Raw genomic sequence first — 25085 nt, forward strand, 5'->3', positions numbered from 1 at the left:
TTCGCTTAGCAGAATATCCTCAAGGTTCATCCACACTGTAGCCTGGGTCTGAATTCCGTCCTTTCCTAAGGCTGACGAACATTCCATGGTACAGATAAACCACACTCTGTTTATCCATTGACCCGTCCATGGACACTCGGGTTGCTTTCTCCTCTTGGCTGTTATGAACAATTCCACTATGAACACAAGTGTACAAATATCTGTTTACGACCCTAACTTCCCCCTTCTGGGGTATATACTCAGAAGCAGAACTGCTGGATGACATGATAGCTCTAAGTTTACTTTTTTTTGAAGACCACCAGTCTATTTTCATAGGGACTGCACCATTTTACAGTCCCACCAACACATCACGAGGGTTTCATTTCTCCACATCCACTCAACTTGCTATTACATGTACTTTTAAATAATAGCACCCTAATCAAATGGTTGAAAGGCAGTGGGAGACACAGGCTTCCGGTTACGGGAATGAACAAGCCCCAGGGATGAAGGTGCAGCATAGGGAAAACAGTCATTCGTATTGTAATAGCGTTGTATGGTGACATAGCATGACTCATGGAGCTGTCAAATCATTATGTCGTACACTTGAAACTAATGTCATATTGTGTGTCGACTCTCAAATAATTTAAATAAATGAATAATTAAATAAAATTCTAATGGTAATGAAGTGGTATCTCGTTGTAGTGTTGACTTGCATTTCCCTAATCATGGCAGACACTGAACAACTTTTCCAGTGTTTACTGCCCACTTCCAGATCTTCTTTGGAGAAATGCCTAGACAAGTCATTTTGCCAATTTTTAAATCGTTTTTTTTTTTTTAAATCAGTTTTTTTTTTTAAATTGTTGTTGTGTTTTAGGAATTCTCTATATTCTGGATATTATCAAATATGTATTTGCAAGTGTTTTTCTCTCATTCTATGAGCTGCCTTTTGACTCCAAGGATAGTGTCCTTTGATGCAGAAAACTCTTCAAATGTGATGAAGTCTGATTTGCCTATTTCTTCTTTCCTTGCCTGTGCCTTTGGTGTCAGAGTCAAGAAGTCACTGCCGAATCCAACGTCATGAAGTTTTTCCCCTGTGTTTTCTTCTAGGGGTTTTATAGTTTTAGCTCTGATATGTTCAGGTCTTTAATCCATTTCAAGTTAATTGTTGTATATTGCATTTGGTAAAGGTCCAACATCATTCTTCTTCATGTGAATATCCAATTTTCTCAGCACTATTTGTTGAAAAGACGAACACTTCCCCCATCAAATGGTCTTGGCACCCTTGCCGAAAATCATTTGACCCTGTAACTCAGGGCTTATTTCTAGGCTCTCTCTATATTTGTCTTTATGCCAGAGCAACAGTGTTTTGATTACTTGAGATTTTTGTAGTAAATTTTGAAATCAGGAATAGTGGAATCCTCCAACTCGGTTCTTTCTCAAGATTATTTTGGGTATTCAAGGTCCCTTGAGATTGCATGAGCATTTTAGGATGAGTTTCTCCATTTCCACAAAGACAATTATTGTTGGGCCTTTACTGCACTGTACCTGCAGATTGCTCTGGGTAGTACTGACATCTTAATAAGAATTCTTCCAACCCATGAACATGGTTGTCTTTCTATTTCCTTAAATTTCTTTCACTAATGTTTGGTAGTTTTTAGTGTATAACTCTTTCACCTCTTCTATTAAGTTAATTACTAAGTATTTGTTCTCGATGCTCCTGTAAATGAAATGGTTTTCTTAATTGCCTTTTTGGATTGTTCATTGTTAGGTACAGAAGTTCAACTGATCTGTGTGTAGTGGTTTTGTATCTTGCTACTCTGCTGAATTATACTGTAAGTTCTAAAATTTGAGAGGAGGAAGTTTTAGGATTTTCTTCATATAGGATCATGTCATCTGTAAATAGAGAAAATTTTATTTCTTCCTTTCCTATTTGAATGCCTTTTCTTTCTTTTTCTTGTGCAACTGCTTTGGTTAGGACTACCAATACTATGTTGAATAGAAGTGGTGAAAACAAGCATCCTTGCTTTGTTCTTCATCTTAGAGGAAAAACTTACAGACTTTCACCCTTGAGTATGAGGTTCACTATGGATTTTGCATAGATGTCTTACATAATGTTGAGGTAACTACCTTCTGGTCCTAGTTTGTTGGGTGCTTGTTTTAATGGGAAGGTGCTGAATCTTACAAATTTTTCTTCTAAATCAGTTGAAATGATCATGTGTTTCCTCCCTTTGTTGTGTTAATGTGGTGTACTACATTGATTGATTGTTGTATGTTGAACCATCCCTGCATTCTGGGCATATCTCTCTCTTTGCCATGGTGTATAATTCTTTTAATATATTGTTGGATTTGGTTTGCTAGTGTTATGTCAAGGATTTTTACATGGATATTCACAAAGTAACTGTTCTTTTTATTCATAAAGAACTATAGTTTTCTTTTCTTGTAGTGTCTTCATCAGATTTTGTAAGTCAGATTTCTAAATCTACTGATTCATTCTCCTCACTAATTCTAAGTCTTTCAATTTTCTATTTCTATATGATAAAGTATTAAGTTTTGTGATTCTAGGAATCCAACCAGGTCACCAAGGTTATCCAATCTGTTGATGGACAATGGTTTCTAGTCCTCTCTTATAATGCCTTTTACTTCCATAGCATTGGTAGTCATGTGCCCACTTTTGGTTTTAACTTAAGTAATTTGAGTCCTCTTGTTCGTCCCGCTAGCCACAGGTTTGTTGACTTTGTTAATTCTTTTGAAGAATCAGCTCTTGGCTTTGTTGAGTTTCTCTACTGATTTTCTATTTTTTAATTTATCTCTATTCTCATCTTTTACTATTTTCTCTTCCTGCTAGCTTTGAGTTTAATTTGTTCCTCTCCTCCTAGTTCCCTAAGTTTTAGAGTAAGGTTGTTGATCTGAAATCTTTTTCTTTTTTCTTCTAATGTGAGCATTTACAACTATACATTTCCCACTGCGTACTATTTTTGCGGTGTTCCATAAGCTTTGATGTGTTTTCGTTATTATGCATCTGTATGCATTTTCTCTTTTCCCGTTACTTCTCCCTTGACACATGCGTTTAGAGCATGCTGTTTAATTTCCCCATATTTGTCAATTTTCTATTTTTCTTTCCATTATTCATTTCTTACTTAACCCCACTGTGGTCAGGAGAAGATACTTTGTACAATGTTGAGACTTAATCTGTACCCTAATATATGATATATCCTGGAGAACGTCCCATGTGTGCTTGTAAGTAAGGACTATTCCGTCGTTGTTTTGGAGGGTTCTGTATATCTGCTAGATCGAGTTGGTTTATTATGTGTGTCCAAGTCCTCTATTTCCTTACTTATTTTCTGTCTAGTTGTCCTATCCACTACTGACAGTGGAGGGGTTAAGTCTCTATTATTACACAACTGTGTATTTCTCCCTTCAATTCTACCAATTTCTACTTCACATAGTTTGATGGTCTGTTATTAGATGTAAAAAGACTTGAGAATTGTTATATTTTCATGCTGTAGTAAAACTTTTTTTAAGAGATTTTATTTATTTATTTGACAGAGAGAGAGATCATAAGTAGGCAGAGAGGCAGGCAGAGAGAGAGGGGGAAGCAGGCTCCCTGCCAAGCAGAGAGCCTGATGCAGGGCTCAATCCCAGGACCCCAAGATTACGACCCGAGCCTAAGGCAGAGGCTCAACCCACTGAGCCACCCAGGCACCCCTAAAACTTTTTTAATATATGGTATTCTTGTTTCTTTTTTTGATTAAAGTCTGTTTTGTGTGATATTACTATAGTCACTTCTGCTTTCTTATGGTTACTATTTGTGCGGGGTATCTTTTTCCATCCCTTTGTTTTCAACTTATTTGCATCTTTGGATCTAAAGTGAGTCTCCTGTAGACAGCATATAATTGGATATGTATTTTAATCCATCCTGATCTTCAAAAATTTTATTTATTTATTTGACGGGGGGTGGGGTGGGGAAAGAATGAGCGGGGGAGCGACAGGCAAAGGGAGAGGGAGAAGCAGGCTCTCTGCGGAGAGAGAGCCATGGGGCCGGATCCCAGGACTCTCAGGTCATGACCTGAGATTAAGGCAGATGCTTAACTGACTGAGCCACCCAGGCGCCCCCATCCTACTGATCTTTTGATTGGAGAATTCAATCCATTTACATTTAAGAAAATTACTGATAAGGAGGGACTTACTTCTGTATTTTACTATTTGTTTTCAATAAGCTTTATAGCCTTTTTTTGTTCCTCATTTGCTGCATTACTGATTTTTTGTGTTTAGTTGAGTTTTTTATACTGAAACTTAATTCCTTTCTCATTTTTTTTTCTTTTACTATATTTCTTTAGAGAGAGAGAGAGACTGGAGGGAGGTGCAGAAAGACAGGGAGAAAGAGAATCTCTGGCAGGCTCCTCAATGCCCAGCTCAGAGCCCAATGCAGGGCTCAGTCTCACAACTCTTGAGATCATGACCCGAGCCAAAATGAAGAACTGGACACTTAGCTGACTAAGGCACCCAGGTGCCCCTCCTTTCTCATCTCCTTTTGTGTATATTCTGTAGCTGTTTTCTTTGTGGTTACCACGGGGACTAAGCTTAACATTCTAAAATTATAATACTCTAATTTGAATTTATAGCAGCTTAAATTCAGTAGCATAAAAAAATCTCCGCAGCAAGACGGCTCTTAAAAAGCAAATAAGTACGGCATTATAACTTGAGATAAGGACCAAGTGCAAAAAAGCAGACTGCTAAAAAAACAGGCTGGCCTCTTCAGAGGAGTCAGCAAGGAGAGCCCCTCTGACGGGACACTGACCCACAGCCCTCAAGGACAGAGAAGCTAGCTTGATAAGGAGCGGGGAGAAGAACATTCCTGACAAAGACCACGAGTCACAGAAGAGCTTGAAGACCTGAGGAGGAGGCCCACATATCAGGAGTTCAGTGCTGACATGGAGGACGGAATCGAGTCTGGGAGAAGCAGGTGGGCCCAGTTCCACAGCCAAACAGGGCTGTGCAAAACAGGGCCATGCAAAAATTCCCCGTTAAGTGCATGGGAAGCCACAGAAGGGCTTAAGGCTGCTTAGTAACAGAGTCCTAATTCTGTTGGATGAAGCTCTTGCTGGCCATTCAGTGGCAAGGAATCAAGAGGGGAGAAAATGAATGTGAAGAGCCCAGGGCAGCAGCTCCAGCGGTCACCAGGATCTGAAATAATGACAGGCAGTCCAGGGCGGAGATAGAGAGGAACAACGGGCCCCAGACCTGCCCGGGACCTTGAACAGGTGAGACAGGAGTCCCTCGGCCCTGGCTCTCAGGGCCTGCCCTGCCCTGTACTCACTCACTAGCCACACACCCTGATGACGGCGCTCCTGGCAAGCTTCCATTTCTTTCTCTGTAAGATGGGAGTATAATGAAATCCACCAGGTCCGAGGAAGGGAAGGAGGAGAAATAACCCAGCTACTCATCGCAGACATCCGCGCCTTTCCTTCCTCTCAGACACGCGCCGCTGGTTGGTGCTGCTCTAACTCTCACACACACACACACACACACACAACCAGGAGAGGCTAGGAAAACTGTAAGCAAATAGGTGACACCCAATTCGCCCAGCTTTGAAAGTGTTACCAAAGCCCTACGAGTGCCCAGGCTTGCCTTGGGGATAGGAGTCTATCTAGATTTGGCCTCAAGGGTCCGAGCAGCAAGCGTGGGCGGGCAGGTCTCTACCCGGAGAGGCCCATGTGAGAAAGTCGGGAGGGCGTGGGAGCCCAGATGTCGGCTCCCAGTGACGCTCCTTCTGCAGCCTGCAGAGAGTATGTTTCGAGGAAGGCAGCAACTGCGCCCGCAGATTCCTTTCCAAATCCACCGAGGCTAGGGAAGCAGAGCCAGTTCAGTCCTGTGGGCCCACAGTCAACCCCCTGATGGGAGAGAGCCAGGCTGGCTGGCTTCACCTCCCTGCTCACTGCACCTGGACACCTAATGACAAGGCTCCTGAGCCCAACCACAATCCCTTCCCATCCTACTGGCTTAAAGAAGATCTCACTTCCTAACAGAAATCCCTTGGCTACAACAGCCACAGGAAAAAAAGATTTCTCGGGATTTTCAAAACCCGGGTTTGAGGGTCTGGAGGATGGGAATGGTGGAAGGTGGTCTTCTTCGAAAGAAGGTACCAGGTCTGCACACAGCTTGTCTTTAAACTTGCTGAATGGCAACCCCACCATGAGAGCAACAGAAACCAGCTCCCGGTGCTGAGAGTCTGTGTAAGCGCGGTCAGCGACTCTGCTCTCGTTTGCTGTCTGGCCTCATCGGACTGGCCAAGAAACCCCACCAGAGGTGACTGGAGGTGACCGGAGGGTTCTCTATTAGCGCACACATGCTGGAGGCCCTTCGCCACAGTGGCCCCGCTCTCACTGGGTAGGCCTCACCAGGGAACATCTAAATCCCCATTTAATGGGGTATGCCCCAGATTTGCCCTCGGCAAAGGATCTGGAGCCTCCAACCCCTTTGTCCAAGCAGCGGAAAGGGCGTGGAGAGCGCTGAGTGAAAGCCAAGCCTGGGGACAGCTCGGTCCCTGTGTTTCAGTGTTACAGCCATGGGCAGCTTGAGGGCAACATCACCACGGACCCTCCTCCCTCCCCGCCACTGGTGGTACTATAGCTGCCCCCGTCCTGACCACAGAATTATGGAAACAAATATCAAAGTGGAATTCTGCCTCATCACTACTTGAGCTGCCGTAATGAGTGGTTCCTCCTGGCACTGGTGCTCTGGACAATTAAAAAAAAAAAAAAAAAAAGGCGATGAAATGAGCTACAGATGAAAGAGGCTGGTGTGGAGCCAGCCCCAGCAGCTCCCCTCCCGGGTGTCCTCTGGACAGCCCAGCAGCCCGTCATTCACCAGCCACCAGGAGGACTCGGGGTCATGCAGATGAAGAACACGTACTTCTCAGAGACCAGGGCCAGCACTTCTTCCTCCCCGTGTAGCTGCCTCCTCCACCCCAATGCCTGCCCCTCAGCTCAGCCCCTCTCCCCACCCCACGCTCTCCGTTTCCAATGCCCCTTCTCGCCTTTTCCCACTCCAGTCCCCGCTGAGCACAGCTGCGGGGGTGGTTCCTGCCTCCCCCTTCCCTTTCAGCAGCCCCACTCCTCAGGACGCCCTCCCCACCTGCCCCTGTCCAGTGTCCACCCGCACCCCTCAGGCTCCCCCACTCCCTCCTGCAGCCAGGTCACACCACCTGCCTTCCCACACCGTCAACTGGAAGGTTTCCTGCTATCCCCATTCATCAAATCAGAGGTAGACGCAGGCTTCGTGGCTCCTTCCCTGTACCCACAAACAGACAACCTCTTCCAGCTCCAACTTTCCTCCAGCCCTCACGGCCCACGGCAAGAGCTGGTTCACACTCAAGTGTGATCCTGATTCCTTCTACTAGACCACTGACTCCTTAGAAGAGGGACTGACTCTTTCAACTTTGACTCCCCCCCGGGAGGGGGTCCAGCACTGAGGAGAGGTCTTGGCAAACCACTGGTAAGAACGGCAGGCATGGGTCAACCACGGCACAGACCCTAGCACTGAAGGTACGTCGGAGGGCAGGCCCTCCTCAGGGGGACGGTGCTGTGTCTCCATCTCCCAGCCTGGGGAAAAGTCAAGGACACAGCTCTCATCCCGGATGCTGATGGGAGACTCACCATGTTCATGACGGTGAGAATGAACCTCTGGGCGGCCTCTGCCCCGTGGTACTGCACCATGTCAGCATCGGCGACCACCAGGGTCTCCACCGTGTGCTCGCTGGCCAGCTGGATGGCGTTCCTCCGCTCCCGCCAGTCCCGGGATGGCCTGTCCCTCCTTGGCTTCTTCTTTTCTAGAAAAGGACAGAGACATCCATGCAGTCCTTGGCATTTTGATTTCCAAAACCAGGCAGTGAAGCGGCCTTCTGCTGAGCCTCCCACAGAGAATGGTTGGTTTCCAGTGGCCAGGAGCTGGACCTCCACCATCACAGGGCATGGCGGTTGGGGGGGGGGGGGACAACACACCTGAGCTCACGTCCCCAAAGTGGGAGCTGAGGGTCAGAAGGGGGCTCACATCTGTCCACATCGCAGCCAAGGAGGCCCATGGGACTGAGTATCAGGGAAGAGAAAACCTATCCCATTAGAGGAGAGCGGACAGCAGCGCAGAGTCGGCGGAGGGAAAGGAAGCCCAGACCCAGTGGGGAAGAGATGAGAAGGCACCTCAGGTTAATGGCAGAGAACCAGCGAGCCTTCTGAAAGGGCTAAACCCACTTCTAACAGCTGCAACCCAGGGAGGGGGCACCCTGGCCACTGTTCTGACAGTCACAGATAAGGAGCCATAAGCATTAATAATCACAAAGCGTTATTTCAAAGAAAAACAAAACATCATCAGGAAAGAAAATCTCAAGACATACACATCCCAGCCAAGACGGGTCCTTTCGTGAACCCGGGGGGAGGGTCACTGCTGACTCTCTAGATAAACTCATTCCCTATCAGATCTGACAGGGATACACACTCACTGTTATCAATTAGAGCCCAAATCAGAGTGGGAAACCACAAGCTGCTAGGCGAGGGTGACCCCAGCTTTGTTGGCAAAAACCCCCCCTGACCAGTGCTAAAGGCTGATTCGAACAGCACGCATTTTCAGGAACCCAATCTTTGTAAACAGAAAGGCACTTCTTAAATGCGGTAACAATTATTTCCATTTTGAGCCCTAGACCCTACAGAGATGACTAACGTCATCTCTGCCACAATTTCCACGCAGCGAACCCAGCCTTCACACACACAAACCGGCTTCAGAGAGTGACCTGATCCTTCCAGAGCCCAGAAAGCACACCATGAAGCAGGCTGAGGTACGGGTCATCGTGAACAAACAAGAATACTCTGTGCCATGTAACGTACACCTGTGAAAACCGACGAGCACTGGAAGTGTCCAAACACAGAGAAAGCCAGCCACGATGAATGGTCTATAGCCGGGAAAGGCACGTTTGTGATGATACAGTTAAATCTCGATTTTGCAAAGATTTAGCCTACAAGTACCTTTGCCCCCGCCACCCGCCCCCCCAAAAAATGAGTAAGTAGCCAGACAACCAACCAACATAGGTAGGACACAGCTAAAACATGAATGGTAGGGGATATGTGATCTTCATTTTCCTTCTTTTCTCTGTATTTTCCAAGTGTATATGATGAACCAAAATTACTTCATTTGTTTAAAATAACGATGTTGAGTTTGAGAAAAACACAGATGTCCCTTTCACATTCTCCACAACAATCCAGAAGGCAGGGGGGAGCAAGGTACGTTATCTGATGAGCTAGAGAAAAGCAAGAGGAAAGGCACGAGTGCGCTGGTCGTGTCTCTCCTCGCCCAGAGCCAGGTCCACCTCCCAACAAGTCTTCTGGGCCTCAGCGGTAGAATGAGGGAAGAATCCATGCTAAGGCAAAAGGCAAGGTCTCCAACGGCCCTGCCTTACACGTGAGCAGAATGGAAGAGGCCTCTTGTCTCTCTAAAGAAGGTCCCTTTGTACAACTAAACCCACATTCAGCAATCCGCTCATCTCGGAGCCCAAGGAGGCAGGCACACGGGTGATCTCTACATTCTGGGCTTAGAATGCTTAGAATGCTCACCTGCCTGGATCAGGCCACTTGGGTTTTCTAACAAACCACCTTGCTCCCATTTCAACAGACCGAGGTGAAAGGTTACCCAGGTAAGGGCTCTGTCGTCATGAGCACAGCCACGTTCTCCCAGCCACAGGGTGCCAGCTCCTGGGATGGAGCCCCACGGTGGGCTCCCTGCTCGGAAGGGAGGTCTGCTTCTCCCTCTGCCTCTGCCCCTTCCCCTGCTCACATTCCCTCATTGCTCTCTCTCATAAATGAATAAAACCTTTTTAAAAATTGCACTGTGCATCACTCTTTAAGTACGAAGTAGGACTACTGAGACCTGGACCGCAGGGAGCTAATAAGCAGGGTGTCCTACAGGATGAAATGCTGTGGGCTGACACATGCCCAGAATACTAAGTAACAGGTAAAACACAATGGTCAGGAGTTCTGGGTTTTGGTTTGTTTTATCATTTTTTGTTCTGTAGTTTTTAAAGGATTTTCACTATAACTATCCTATGTGTTCCCTTCATGGCCCCCAGCCCCTGGCCTAGCACTTAGTGTGGCATAAATATTCACTAGACAAATGCACCCACAGATAGATGGATGGATGGACGGACAGACGGACGGATGGGTGAGTGAGTCAGTGAGTGCGTGAGTGGAGTCCCTGTTTCCCGCATCACAAAGCTGAAGTCAAGCACCAGGCAGTGGTGACTTCGGTCCTTGAACCCAAAGCTCCCCCCACCATGGCTCTGCTCTGACTCTCCCCACCTGCTCTGCCTGCAGGTGCCGACAGGCTCCTCGATGCCCTCTGAACGGCAAACCTAACAGGAGGAGGGCTGAAGAAAGCTCCATAGGTAAGGGTTCTGGGTTGAGCATCACGAAATCCATGCTCCTCCTTCTGCTGCTGCAGGACCTACCCAGGAAGACAGGGCACAGCTATTCTGAGCAACCCTCACTGACCACACTCCTTCCGCTCGGAGGGTCTCTGGCTTGTTTCCGGCCCTCCAGCAGCTACCGTGTAATTATCCCTCCCAGCTGCCCGGGGCCTGCCGTCAGGCTGCCTGTGCTCCCCTCGCTGAGCGTTGCTACTTGGGGCTGTCAGGCCAGACCCACGCTGGGCCGGCCGGTGATGCGCACCTCAGCACCCTGTCCTGTCCCTGAACTCAAGGGACGAGGCCAGAAGCCTTGATTCAAATCCCTGCAGCCCGATGGGTTTCAGGAATTCTGAACTTTTCAGATTTTGCAAGGCAATCCGGTGGGCATGCCACATAATGAATACCACTTTCAAATGAGGTCTGGGGCACCAAGCTGTTATCAAAAGGCTCTACGATTTCTGCAGTGAAATGAATAAATGAGGGGTCAAGAGAGACTTTTGGCAGCCTCACTTCAGGGCAGGTCAGGCCTTCCACAAAATGAGTGTCAAAAGTCCTAGAGTTGGTGGGACGCCTGGATGGTTCAGTGCGTTAAGTGTCTGCCTTCAGCTCAGGTCATGATTCCAAGGTCCTGGGATTGAGTCCCACATCGGGCTCCCTGCTCAGCGGGGAGCCTGCTTCTCCCTCTGCTCTTCATCTCGTTTATTTTTTTTCTCTCTCTCTCTCAAATAAATTTTAAAAATCTTAAAAATACTCTATATATTTATGTAAGCTATCCCAAGTCGTCTTCAGAATAAGAGGAGAAGAGAAAAACACAAAAACTAAATTCTAAATGTAGTGTTTTTAGAATATTCACACTACTATTGAGCCTAAAAATTTGGGGACTACTGAAAATGCTCAGCAAACACATAAACTGTCATTTTAGTTATGAGTTTTGCTCTTGGCAAACTAAAAAAGAAATCTCAAAATCTCATTTGTGAATTATCAAGCTCTGTATGACACATATTTCTTTAGTTTAAAAATAAGAGTCTTTAGATATTTATCAGAGAAATAACACATGGATCACATAATATTTGGTGTGAGAGCTCAAAAGCCAGAAGAATTACTCTGTGATCCTACCCATGTCATTTCCAGGGAAGACCTCAGATCACCTTCGTGCAAAGAGAGAGGAAAAACAAGCCTGCGCCAGCTGCAGACGCAAGTTAGAGAGAAAACAAATAGAAGACACGGGGGCAGCTGCCCAGGGGCACTGGGCCCTTTTGGAGACCAAGGACAGAGGGCGCTTCAGGCCAAGAAGTCCAAGACTGTTGCCAAGTGGTTGGACTTTTAGGTCCTGAGTGTCCAACATGCTTACAGAGTTAAAGGAAAGATTCAAACTTAAACTTGTTGTCATTCAAGCCAGTAACATAAGCTTTCCCCACACACAGCACTCAAGGTCCAGGGGCATAGGGGACCAGGAAGATTCTAGAACCAGATGTTCACCTAGCCGCCCTGACAGCGGCTTTTCCCCAGCTCTCCTGAGGACAGAGTAAAGGCAATCCTATCAAAAACCCTTGGTGCCAGGGCTGCCTGGGTGGCTCAGTGGGTTAAGCCTCTGCCTTCGGCTCAGGTCATGATATCAGGGTCCTGGGATTGAGCCCCGCATCGGGCTCTCTGCTTGGCGGGAAGCCTGCTTCGCCCCTCTCTGCCTGCCTCTCTGCCTACCTGTGATATCTCTCTCTCTCTCTCTCTCTCTCTCTCTCTCTGTCAAATAAATAAAATAAAATAAAAAAATCCTTGGTGCCATCGTGCTACATTGCAAAGGATTTACCTGTGGTCAGAGGAAGGACACCTGTCCCTCCTTCTCACCTTGAGACACACAGATTCTGTGATCTGTTCCCAGTCCCCTGAGATCCTTATAAACCCTGGGGGGAGGAATCCCTTCCCGTGCGGGCAGAGGGGTGTGCACTGGCAGGACAGTGAGGGAAGCCAGGGGAGGGAGGTCTGCAGCCTGAGGGCCACCGCACTGATGACCCTGGGGCAGAGCCAAGGGCTTGCTCAGTTGCATCAGGAGCCAGGGTAGGCTCTCTAAGCCTTCTGTCACTGCCTTCAAAACCAGAACCATCACACCCGCCACCCAGGTTTGCAGCGATTAAGTGAGATGCTCACTGAATGCTTACAACACTCCCTGGAATGTTACGACTCTTCTATAAATGAATGGCACATTGGTCATGATGAGGATTTCCATGGTGGCGGCAGTGACCTAGTGGTTAAGGACACGGCTTTCAAGACAAAACAGCTGGATTCAAATCCTCCCCGACTGTTCTGTCTGACCTGGGATAACTCTCTTGGCCTCTCTTTGTCTCAGAGGCCTCATCAGTGAAAGAGAATAGTGGCTCCCCCACACCAGGCTGCTGCACGGATCCAAGCCCTCCGCAGAGCGCCTGGCTCGCAGTATGTGCTCAGTAAACCATGGCTTGACGACAGTCATCCTTCGTGGAAACGGGGACACAAGAAGTGCCCGTGGAGTCTGTAGGCAGGCTGTCCCTGTCAGCCGTGTGATCCAGGCAGGTCCCCTAAGTCTCCCTGTGGGCCCAGGCTCACATCCCAGGAACACAACTGCCCACAGAGACACCTTCAGAAACAGTGAAAAAGGCCTCCCAACCACCCCATAATTCGCTGCAGAGGATTTGGGTTTTTAAGGTAAGAGTCCCCCCAGAGAAATCCCTTCTGGTTACAACGTTCATTTTCACACCTTCTTTCTATGGACACAAACAGGCCCTGGGCTGTCCAAAGATACCCTCTGGAGAATCACTTTGAGGGAGCAGTTATTTCATCTGAAGGCTTTCTGGATGAAAATGCACCAGCCACGTAGAAGCGCTAAGGAACATGGTCTCTGCAGAAGGTAGCTGTGTGCTCCCCTTGCCTGCAGTTTAAGTCCCAATCCTGGCCTTCGGGAGCCAGGTTATCACCCCTCATGGGGGACTGATGCACGTGGATCAGTGTGTCCACGGCGAAGGGCATCTGGGGCCTCTGGGTGGAGCCACCTCCCACAAGGTGACCTCCTCCAGGGTGGGACAGGGACAGCTCTAGATATCCGGGCTCTGTGGGAAATGCATTGCTTGCATGATTCTTTGAGGGGTGACTGGTGAATTTCCTAGCTCTGAGCTGCAAATCTGCTCGTGCAAACTAGGTCAAAGGCAGAATCAATACAACGGCCACTCCCTCAATCTCACCCAAAATCAGATCCAGCTGGCACAGATGGAGCCCTGCATGGGGACACGAGGACAGAGGGCGAGAAGACTTCAAGCTCCCTCACGATTTCCCTCGGAGCATAAGCGATTGAAGGTGACTCACCCCCAAAATAGACAGACTGAAATTAAATGAGAGAAATAACGAGAGAAAAGAGAACACAACTATATGGACAGAGAAGGTCACCGTGGCGGCTCTGGTGACAGAGATACCTGTGGATTGTCACCCAAATGCAAGGCGCCCAGGCACTTGGCTCTGTGCCCACACTGTGGGGGTCCCCTCCCTGCAGCCAGAGTCACAGACTGTCACCATGCAAACCTCCAGAGGAGCCCAAAGCACCAAGAAATTTGTCAAATTATCCAGCTCTGGGCTGCCAACTCACTTGACTGGGATTCCAGGGATGACGGTCTAACCTGCCCATTCTGCCTTAGAATTTGGTTCTGAGTTTCCAGAAATCAGGGAGGTTTTTTTTTTTTTTTAAAGATAAACATGCTTGCTTGTCAGTTTTCTCAATCTCTGACGGGTGGGAGGACACCCTTCCTCAGGGAAAGGCAATATTTATCTCACACCGGCCTCTCCAATAAAAAATACCAGTAAGACTTTACACGGGGGCCTCTGGGTGATGCCCAAGGCAGCGTTTTCAACATATGTTTTATGGCAAATGTGATCATGAATTCTGTTTCCTTGTATCTGATAGGAACCTTCTCTCACCCCGAAGGGCCTAAAATTAAACACTCAACAAAAGGAATTCCGGAAAAATTCCACTGTGTGCTCCAAGTCAGGAGCCTTGGATGGTTTCTCCGTGCAGGGAGGGCCCGGCGGCCAACATGACATGGGGAGGGCACGAGCGGGGCAGCCGAACTAGGAAAGGAGAGTGGCAAGGGGCCTGAGTGAGAAGGGACATGTGGGGTCACAGACGATGACAGGGCTTCTGGAAAAAGAGGGGAGTTCTTTGGCAGGCAGGATCCACTCATTCACCTCATGGCTCAAGCCCTAAGAGGGGCCTCCCAGCAACCTACCCCAGGCCCCGAGGTCTGTGGCCCCCCCAGCGTGGGCTGCCCAGGGTACCACACAGGCCACGTGAATGGCTATTTCTTTTTTTCTTTTTTCCTTTTCTGTGCCTGTCACCTCAAAAACAAATTTAAATCTGGCAAACAGAAGTAACGGTGGACAAGCAGAATCTTTCAGCTTAGATCAAGCAACAGACCGGAGCCTTGGGGTCCGCTGAGAGTGCCTGGGAGCCTGTCCGTGGCCGGTCACTGGTGAGAGATCCCATCGGCCAACCTCAAGGGGCTTGGAGCGCCCCCCAAATCCCCTGCTCACCTCCTAACTCCGCAGCTGTTAACATTCCCTTTGCAGTCTAACAGGAGACTAGGCTTGTCTGCTGGACGTGACTGTGAGCTCAGGGACCCAAACATCGTCCCCCCCGGACCCTGCCACAGCGCCTACCCACAGCACAGGAAGAATTCAAGAATTATACTTCGTCAAATGAATTTTTTTGAAACTTTCTGAAACTCCTCATGAATGTCAAGATGAATTAGGGAACTTCATATAAATTGTCCTAGAATTACATTCCCATGGGGCGCTTCCTCCACCTAAGGAGGAGATAGCAAAGCCTGTCGTGAGAGGCCCATGGCTCTGCCGTCCAATGGAGCTGGTGAGAATCTGCCCCTCTCCTTCCACAGTGACAGCAGGCAAGTTCCCTCATGGAGAAAGCAAGGTGATGATTACACCTCTCCCTGAGGGCAGATGTGCGGAATAAGGAAGGGATACAGGCTCAGCCTCTAACACAGCCAGATCTAGAATGCCACACCCAGATCACGGGGCTAGTCTGAGTTCTCCCCCTAGCATTACGCTGCTATTACCGTGGTCCACGGTTCGGGTTCATTCACACTTTGCCTGATCCCAGAGACAGTCAGGGAACTCGGATGCCTTTCTGTGCTCTGTAGGGTCTCACTGCTCATACTCTCCATCAACTAGCACCTCTCATCTAGACACACTCATCAACCAACTTGCTGCCTTTGAAATTTCTTGCTGGACAGGGGGCATAAACGGATGTCTCTAAGGCCATCCTCAACCAGGCAACCATAAATTAAAATAATGTAGAAACATAGTTTCCGGAAGAGCGAGGGAGTAGCTTGTCATTCCTGCTCAACGTCCCAATGTAACCTCCCAACATTCCCACGGGGCCATGGCGGGGGGGGGGCGGAATATTGTCATCCCAAATATGACAGAACATAATACATGACTGTACATGAAATCAGCTGTTGAAACCATGAAACACTCATATTGTCTCATATAGGCTAGAAGAATGAAAACAAAATGCTTTCACGAAAGCCTGGAAAACAGGGTGATTCTTTCCTTGGGGGGACACCCGGTGCTGCTGGGAGTAGGTTTTCCACACACAGACACTCCCCACCGCACTGACGTCACTGCCACCACAGCACAAGAAACAGTGAGATGTATGGTTTCAAAGGTGTGTCCAATAGCCCCACTGTCCTCAAATAAGCAGCCACGGGGTATAATGAAAACACCTTCAGGCTGAGAACTCTAGATATGCAGTGGGGCCTGACCTGGATGCCCTTAAAGGGGCCAGTTAACAGAAAGATCTCTGTCTCCCATGCATGGGGAATTTGTCTTTTGCCTCTCAGCTCCTCTTCCGCACTGGCCTCTGCGGCTGGGAGTCTGCAAACTACATTTCCCAGACTCCCTTGCCGTCTGGCTTTCTGGGCAGCTCCGCCAACAGGGGGCGCTAGAGGTATACCAAGGGAGGGTGAAGGGGCTTCCCGTGTTTTTAGCTCAGGATGGCACAGTTCCAGCAGGACTACTGGACAACAGGGCTCCAGTCTCCAGCTCTAGGGACAATCCCAGCCTAGCCCCCCTACACACCTCAGCGGTACATCCATAGGGACACCAGCTTGGCTAAAGGTCTTGGCGGTCTGATGCCCCCTCAGACCCTTGCCCCAAGCTCTTTGGTCCCAGAAATGCACCTCTTCCCTTTTCTTCACCCAGTCCTCGGGTGACAGCTGTTTCCTGGGTCCCCCTCGCTTCCCCCTCTGCTCATTCAGACTTGGTCACTGATACAGCAAATTCCACGAGAAATCCCTCTGTTGGAAAACACGTTGCATGATTTCCATTTTCTTGGCCACAAACAAATGGGTAGAGCCTAAAATGAGAGGGTTTTTCCTTACACTACTTTCTAGATTTGACTCGAGCATCAAGGATTCTTCCCCTTTATGGAACTAAGGATTTATTTATTCGCCATGGGAGTCCTGGATGGGCTTTTCTGCTCTGCCATAAACAGGAATGCTGCCCTACATTGGGAGTCACCATTTAACAAAAACAAATCACTAGGGGGTTTCCAGGGAGGAAGTACGAACATCGACACATGCCATCGATCTCTCCAAGGACCCATCACAGCCGCATCCCAGGACATGGGGACAGTGCCACACAGACTCCAAGTCTACATGGGGAAAGTGCAGGAGGAGGAACCGTGAATAACCAGAGAGCCAGCAGTGGGTTTTCAGGTGTAATTTCAGCAGTTTGCACCCAAAGACATATCCACACCGTGCTTTGCAATAAAATCATCAGGTTCCCCCAAATTACTTTCTCATCCTTTTCTTTTCGTCAACCAAAGCAAAAAGGGTCTGTTTCTAGAAAAGCGATCCTTTCCAACTGGAAATGATGGTTCCACGTGTGCAGAAGAGCTCCCAGCCAGGTGAACTTTTCGGCAGCTGCAGAAATCCAACATCCTTGAAATATAATGGCCTTCTCTCTCTCTCTTTTTTCAAAACGGAAAAAAATAACGTTTACTCTCCAAGTATGAATTCCTTAAATAACTTCCCCCAAGGCCAAGTCATTTCATAAAAGGCATTTTTTCATGTAAATTCCTTACAAAGAAAGGTGGAAAATAAGAGTTGTGTTTTTGTGGGGGGTGGGGGTTATATTTTATTTCTTCATGGGGAAGATCCCCCATGAAGAACTGATCAACCCTGGGATCCGAAATGAGCCCCTCCACCAGGCAGGAGGTGTGATCCACATTCCGGCCCAGGGCCAAGGGCAGGAAACATGCACCAGCCCCGCTCGACCTTTCCGCCCATGGTCAGAGTCACGTAGGTACCCAGCAGCCAAGCACCACTGCCTGTGGTTGAGGTCGAAAGGTATTTAGTCAGCCAATAAATGCTGATGGGGAACCTACTGGGTGCTAAGCACTGTCACCATGTATAGGTGACCACCTTCCTCTAGAAGGAACAGATGTTAACCAAATGCACAGATAAACATACGAAAATTTATAAATGTAACACATGCTTGTAAGAAAGAATAGATCACACTGTGACAGAATAAAAAGGAAGGGGTTCCAATTTAGACTAGGTTCCATGGGGAAGTGACATGTGGGACAAAATCCAAAGGACGGGAGTTAACGTGGGGGTGGGGAGAAAGAAGTTGGGAGCAGGCTAAGCAGTGGGAGTGGCATGAGCACAGGCCCTGGGGACAGAAGGAGTGATGGCATGTTCTAGAAACTGTGGGGTGCTGAGACAAAAAGAGAATGTGACTGGCAAAGAAGCTTGAGCACCAGGCAGGGCAAGGATGCAAGGTCATGTGGCACATGTTTGGGGTTTTCTTCTTCACCCCAGGATCCTTGGAAAGCCACTGAACGCATCACCCTGGCTGCTGTGGGGAGAAGAGATGCCAGGGGCCACCACGGAAGGTGGGGACTCTGGCTGAATGACCAGCACAGGAGCTCAGGTAAACGGTCCCCACACCTAGACAAGGGAGGCAAAGTACAGTAAAAAAAGGAACCAATAAGGGGCGCCTGGGTGGCTCAGCGGGTTGGGCCTCAGCCTTCGGCTCAGGTCATGATCTCGGAGTCCTAGGATCGAACCCCGCATCAGGCTTTCTGCCCGGCGGGGAGCCTACTTCCCCCTCTCTCTCTGTCTGCCTCTCTGCCTGCTTGTCATCTCTCTCTCTGTGTCAAATAAATAAAGTCTTAAAAAAAAAAAAAAGAAACAATCACATTCAGGAGGTTGACTTCGAAGGGGATGCTGACACTACTGGGGGTATTTGCGTAAGAAAGAAGGGCCACCAAAGATCATTCCTGCTTAGAATGGTTGTGCTAATCATGGAGTTAGGGACCACTGGTTTGGGTTTCAGGTGTTCTTGGATCACGTGAGTGCAGAGGTCAAGTTGGCTGCTCGATGTGCAGACTTGGAGCTTAACAGCAAGGTGAGAGCAGAGAGTGGCACTTGGGCATCAGTGGTCCCAAGTCCCTCAGGGGCCTCGAAACTATACGGCTGGCTGGAAGAGTGGGGACCGACAACACAGCAGCAGGCAAAAGTGGGGGCTGGGGAGCACTTGAGGTGCAGGGAGAGCAGAGCATGGAGTCACAGGAGCCAAGAACATAAAGTCTCAGCATCTGCGACAAAGGAGAGAACCTGGTCGAGAGGAACTGGATACAACGAAAGGGGGTCTCTTAGTGAGAGCTCCCCTGGGGGGAGACTGGGGAAGGGGATCTGAAACCAGACCACGGACGGGTGAAGGAGAGGTGTGGAAATGGGGCAGATGTTGGAGAGGTTGGAGAGTAGAGGAACAGGGATACTGCCAGAATGTCCTAGAACAGAGGGACCATTTCCCTGAGATGGCAAACGCTTGCACGCCCGAGGGGGAAACCCAGGCCCAGGGAGGACTGCCATCCTCTCTCAATTTCTACCCCTCTTTCCCGCTCATCGGGCCCAAAAACCGAAGTCCACAGACTCTCAACCAGGAAGAACAAGGCTTCTAACAGGCCGACCTTAACACCAACTGAGAAAAGACGACCCCCTGTTCAACAGGCACTAGCCCAGCCCCAGATCTGTAGCTGGCCCTGTGCTGGGTGCCCCCCCTCCTCAAGGGAGAGAGAAAAGTAAATAAAACTTCACAGTCCTGTGAACACCCAAGAATGAAAGGACCACCCAGGAAACAGCACAGAACTCTCAGGGAAAGCGCGATCTGAATTGGACGAAGGGGAGGAAAAGCATACTGGCTGAATCAGGAAAGGACAGAGCTGCACCCCTAGGAGAAGAGCAGCAGGGAAAAGAGAAAAGGGAAAATGCTGGTAGCACCACCGGGGAGGAGATGCTGAGTCTATTCCAAGCAGATGTGTTCCACTGGTCGACACAGGGTACCCTGAGGGTAAGGCAGAATCCTGCCATTTCTCGTTCCAATCACATCCACCTGAAACCTTCTCTCAACCACTATTAAATCGTCAATGTACCTTTAAAAGATATTGTATTCATCTGCCAGGGTTATGCCCTTACCAAGTGCCACAGACTGGGTGGCACAAAGAACAGACATTGATTTCTTTACCCTTCTGGAAGCTGGGGGTCTAAGACAGAGGTCTCACTGGGGTGGATTTCTCTTGAGGCTTCTCTCCGTGGCCTGCAGATGGCCATCCCGTCCCTGTATCTTTGCAGGTCTACCCCCCGCCCCAAAGCCCTCCCTCAACCCTGCACCCATCCACGTCCCATTCTCCTCTTGTTACAAGGACACCAATCATGTTGAATTAGGGCCCACACTAATGACCTCATTCCTAATTAATCACTTCTGTAAAGACCTTCTTTCCAAATACAGTCATATTCTGATGTGCTAGAGATTAGGACTCAACAATAGGCACGGCAGGGAGACATTTCAGCCCATGACAGACGGACATCCATCGTCTTCCCTGCCTTAGGAAGTGTGCACTGGGCACATCACCTTTGCATGAGTTGGTGTGTGTATAACCGTATTCCAGGACAGCGCGGCAATTCCTATAAACGCACAATCCTTGCAGGGGTCCAGCAAGATGCATTTGGCAAATTTTGAAAAATCGTTTTATGCAAGCGCTTGGCATGATCACATGCTTTAAGTCTTGCTGAAAGCATATACACGGCCTACTGGAATCTGACAGTTTTATCTTCTAAACTGATGGAAGAGGAAAAAAAAAAAAAGAAGAAGAACATTCCCCAAACACACAGCTTGGGGCAAGAAATTAATTAACGTGCTCATGTTTCAACTAGAGCAAGACAGGGCAGACAAAAGCCTGAAAAGAAATCGATTTGTCTTCTGCACCTGGAGTCTCCGCCCCCCTCCCCCGGCCCGCCGGAATCCTGGGTATTGTTTCTTTTGACAGACGGTCTTTCATCTTTGACAAGGAAGTACAAGAAACTTTAGATAGCTCTGAAATTCCTCCACCTTTGCAAGGAGGGCAGGCCACTCTTGGAGTTGGAACTCATATGCAAAACTGAAATAAAGCTAAAGGCTCTGTCCTTCTACCTGTCCAACAACACCCCCGCAGCACTCAGCATACCCTAGAGTGATCGGCGGGACATCTCCCTAAGCTTCTGGGCTTTTAGGGTGCAGGCTGGCCACCTCCTTCTCTCCACCCTGATGAGGGCCCCTGGAACAGAGTCAGTCTTCAGCTGCTGTTCTGGAATGTATACATGAACGAGAGAATGAATGAACAACGAGCAAAGGATCAGATCATGCTTTTGCCCTCTTTTTAGAGGTTTAGGAAAAAAAAAAATCTCCTTGGCCTCTATAGAGCTCTCGGATGTCAGAGCTTCTTCCAAATGTATTAAATTTCCACCTATTTCCAGAGTAGTTTGCAGTGGGACCTCATTCCCTCCTCTCCAGACCTCTTAAGTTTCACAGAAGCCCCAGATGTCTCCTGACACACGGAGAAAGGGGCTCAAAATACCCAACGTACAGGCCTGGAGGTGGGAAAACAAGTCCAGGTGCTCCTCTTCTGGCCTAGAACCTGCCACCGGACTGTGCTGCTTCCCAAGCAAAGAGCCCCCTTCCCGAATGTCCAGGACACTCCAGGGTGAAAGGACCCGCCCTCCCTGCACGTTCATCTGAGCATGGCCGTGGTTCTCAGGGCACCAGGGTGACTCTTCCTAATGAAGCTCTGAACCCCAATCTTCCAGGGCCCCTAGCAGGTCACCACGAGGTGGGCTGTCATTCCCTTGCACCCGGGTCAGCTGTCCCTTGGACTTCAACATGTAAAGTGGCCTTGGGCTCCACCAGGGTGAGCAAACCAGCCAAGCAGGGGAAGGGGTGGAAACCTCTGTGAGGCCAACTCAGAAATACGCGAAGACAGCTTCTGCTGTCGTGCTACGGCTTCCTCTAAAAGCCAAGGAGGCCCCAACATGATCACGCCAGCCTTCAGGAAGTGTCGCATCTCTTTCCCACATGCTGGTCTCTGAACATGTCTTAACGACAGTTAACCAATGATCACATGACTAACTGGTACAGGCAACTCATATGTCACTTCTTCCACGAGGCTTTCCTTAGACCTCTAAGTCACAACAGCACCTTTCTATTTTCTTCAGACCACTTACCAAAGATGGTAATTATTTAATCGTTCTGTGTTTAATATTAGTCTCTTCCCAGGGCACCTAGGTGGCTCAGCTGGTTAGGCGTCTAACTCTTGGTCTCGGCTCAGATCACAATCTCAGGGTCATGAGATTGAGCCCCCCACCCCCACCATGTCAGACTCCATGCTAGGCATGGATGTGGGATTCTCTCTTTTCCTCTCCCTCTGCCCCTCCCCAACCCCCATATTTTTAATATATGTGTGCATATATATATATATATGTGTGTGTGTATATATATATATATATATAAAAATATAAATATAAATAATCTTTTTCCTCTTTCCCTGGACAGGAAGCTCAATGAGAATAGGAACTATGTCACTTTATTCATCACCGATAACCTAATACTTCACACATAGTAGCTGTTCAACAAATAGGGTTACAATAAGCAGCTGAAAAAGGAAATGAAAGAGTATTATACATTTGTACCACTATGGTAAATATTTTCACAGTTTTATCACCTTTCACTTGTTTTTGATATTTAAATCTTTACCCATGATTTTAAAGTAATTTCTTAGGTATTGTTTCTGAGTCTTTGTCCTTGAATAGAGGATTTTAATGCCTTGATATTTATTGTAAAAATTAATAATGTTTGAACTATCATATTTTTAGTTCTTTTTCTCCCTGTATTTTCCTATGTTAACTACATTTCATTAAGTTTATCATCTCTAGTATTAAGGATGCAATTCTGGGGTGCCTGGGTGGCTCAGTCGTTAAGTGTCTGCCTTCGACTTAGGTCATGATCCCATGGTCTTGGGATCAAGCCCTGTGTCCGGCTCCCTGCTCAGCAGGAAGCCTGCTTCTCCTTCACCCACTCCCCCTGCCTCTGTTCCCCCTCTCACCATCTGTCAAATAAATAAATAAAATCTTAAAAAAAAAAAAGGATGCATTTCTACTAGTAAGTTATCTTTACAATCTTGAGCAACATTCTTTATATAGCTTTCTTATTATCAATGTCAAGATAGAATTTTGGCTTTCCCTTTTGCACAAAAAATAATTTAGTCTCTTTTCCTCTCATATTCCCCCAATTTCTCAGATTTGTAAACATTTCTTAAACTTGAAGTACATATTATTATTAAAGTATTATACTTTATACTTTAGAGCTCTTAATTTTTACAACAGCTTTGTTGAGATATAATTCACATGCCATAAAATTCACCCATTTTGAGCAGACAATTCAATGGTTTCACAATCATCACAATTATAGAATGTTTTCATTACCCAAGATGAAACTGCATATCCTTTAGCAATCTCTCCCCATCTCCGCCTTCCCTAACCCCAGACCCAGGAAACCCCTAATCTACTTTCTGTCTCCATAGATATGTCTATTCTAAACATTCCATATAGACAGTGTTTTCAAGGTTTGTCCATATTGTAGCAGGTTATCAGTACTTCATTTCTTTTTATTGCTAAACAAGATTCCATTGTATGAATGTACCACATTTTATTTATCTGTTCATAAGCTGACAGACATTTGGGTTGTTTCCACTTTTTGGCTATTGTGAATAATGCAGCTATGAATGTTCATGTAGAAGTTTTTATGTGGACAAATGTCTTCATTTCTATTCATCAAATGTCTTTCATATTCCAGTCCTTTCCCCATTTTTAAATTGAATTTTATTATAATTGAGTTACAGAATATATTCCAAAGACAAAGCCCTTATCAGATGTAAGAATTGGAGAAATCTTCTTCTATCATGAAAGTTGTCTTTCGCACTTTCTTGATGATGTTCTTTGTAGCACAAAAATTGGGGGGGGGGGCACCTGGGTGGCTCAGTCAGTTAAGCATCTGCCTTCAGCTCAGGTCACAATCCCGAAGTCTCAGGATGGAGCTCTGCATTGGGCTCCCTGCTTAGTGGGGAGTCTGCTCTCTCTGCCCCTCCCCCGCTCATCCATTTTCTCTCTCTCTCTCTCTCTCTCTCAGAATATTTAAAGAAAAAATTAAGCACAAAAATTTTCATTTATGAAGAAGTCCAAGTTATCCATATTTTCTTCTGGTTGCCTGTTTTTTTGGTGGCATATCTCAGAAATCATCGGCTGATCCAAGGTGACAAAAATTTATACCTATATTTTATTCTAAAAGTGTGATAGTGTTCCACTCTCGTGTTTAGGTCTTTGATGTCCCTGTGATTTTTCAATTTTTTGCACTTCATGTGCAACTATATTTGCATCAGTTACTTAAGCTTGACTCTATCTGAAGCCAGTTCAACCATCAACATCAATTCTATATCATGACTTCTCTATGTGCAGTCTCAATTTTACTTCAGCACAGAATCATCCACAATTGTATCTTATGGAAATTCTTCCTGGAGGAAGGACAAGCAGGGTGTACAGTTTCTAAACTCTTACCCTCAGTTGGCCTTACACTTGATCAACAACTTGTCTGAGTGTCACATTCTCTTTTTTTTTTTTTAACATATAATGTATTATTTGTTTCAGGGGTGCAGGTCTGTGATTCATTAGGCTTACACAGTTCACAGCACTCACATAGCACATACCCTCCCCAATGTCTATCACCCTGCCACCCCATCTTTCCCACTCCCCTCCCCTCCAGCAACCCTCAGTTTGTTTCCTGAGATTAAGAGTCTCTTATGGTTTGTGTCCCTCTCTGATTTCATCTTGTTTCATTTTTTCCCTCCCTTCCCCTATGATCCTTTGTCTTCTTTCTCAAATTACTCATATCAGGGAGATCATATGATCATTGTCTTCCTCTGATTGTGAGTGTCACATTCTTAGGGCACAACCATCTCTCACCCCAACACTGCCACCTTGGCTCCATTGTCTTCTGGGACTGAGTATCTTAGACAACTCTGAGGCCTGCCAGATTTCTGTTTCTCTTTAATTTTTTTTTCTTAAATAGAGAGAGAAAGAGAGAACAAGTACGAGTAGGGAGGGGCGGGACAAAGCAAGAGAGAAAAATCTCAGGCAGGTTCCACACTCAGTGTGGAGACTAACACGGGGCTCAATCTCATGACCTTGAAATCATGACCTGAGCCATAATCAAGAGTTTGATGCTTAATTGACTAAACTACCCAGGCGCC

The 25085-nt window shown here is 47.3% G+C and overlaps 1 protein-coding gene across 1 annotated transcript in view; it reads right to left on the minus strand.

The window, feature by feature from the left end:
* ADAMTS17 (ADAM metallopeptidase with thrombospondin type 1 motif 17) overlaps positions 1-25085 on the minus strand; it is a gene marked incomplete at its 3' end in the record, with an annotated part of 333792 nt that overhangs the window by 263670 nt on the left and 45037 nt on the right. The window contains exon 4 of the mRNA XM_080808797.1: positions 7635-7807. Coding sequence (XP_080664923.1) covers positions 7635-7807 — 173 coding nt within the window. The remainder of the gene's footprint in view (positions 1-7634; positions 7808-25085) is intronic.

Source organism: Martes martes (genome assembly GCF_963455335.1).
Source record: "Martes martes genome assembly, chromosome: 7".
Classification (NCBI taxonomy): Eukaryota; Metazoa; Chordata; class Mammalia; order Carnivora; family Mustelidae; genus Martes; species Martes martes.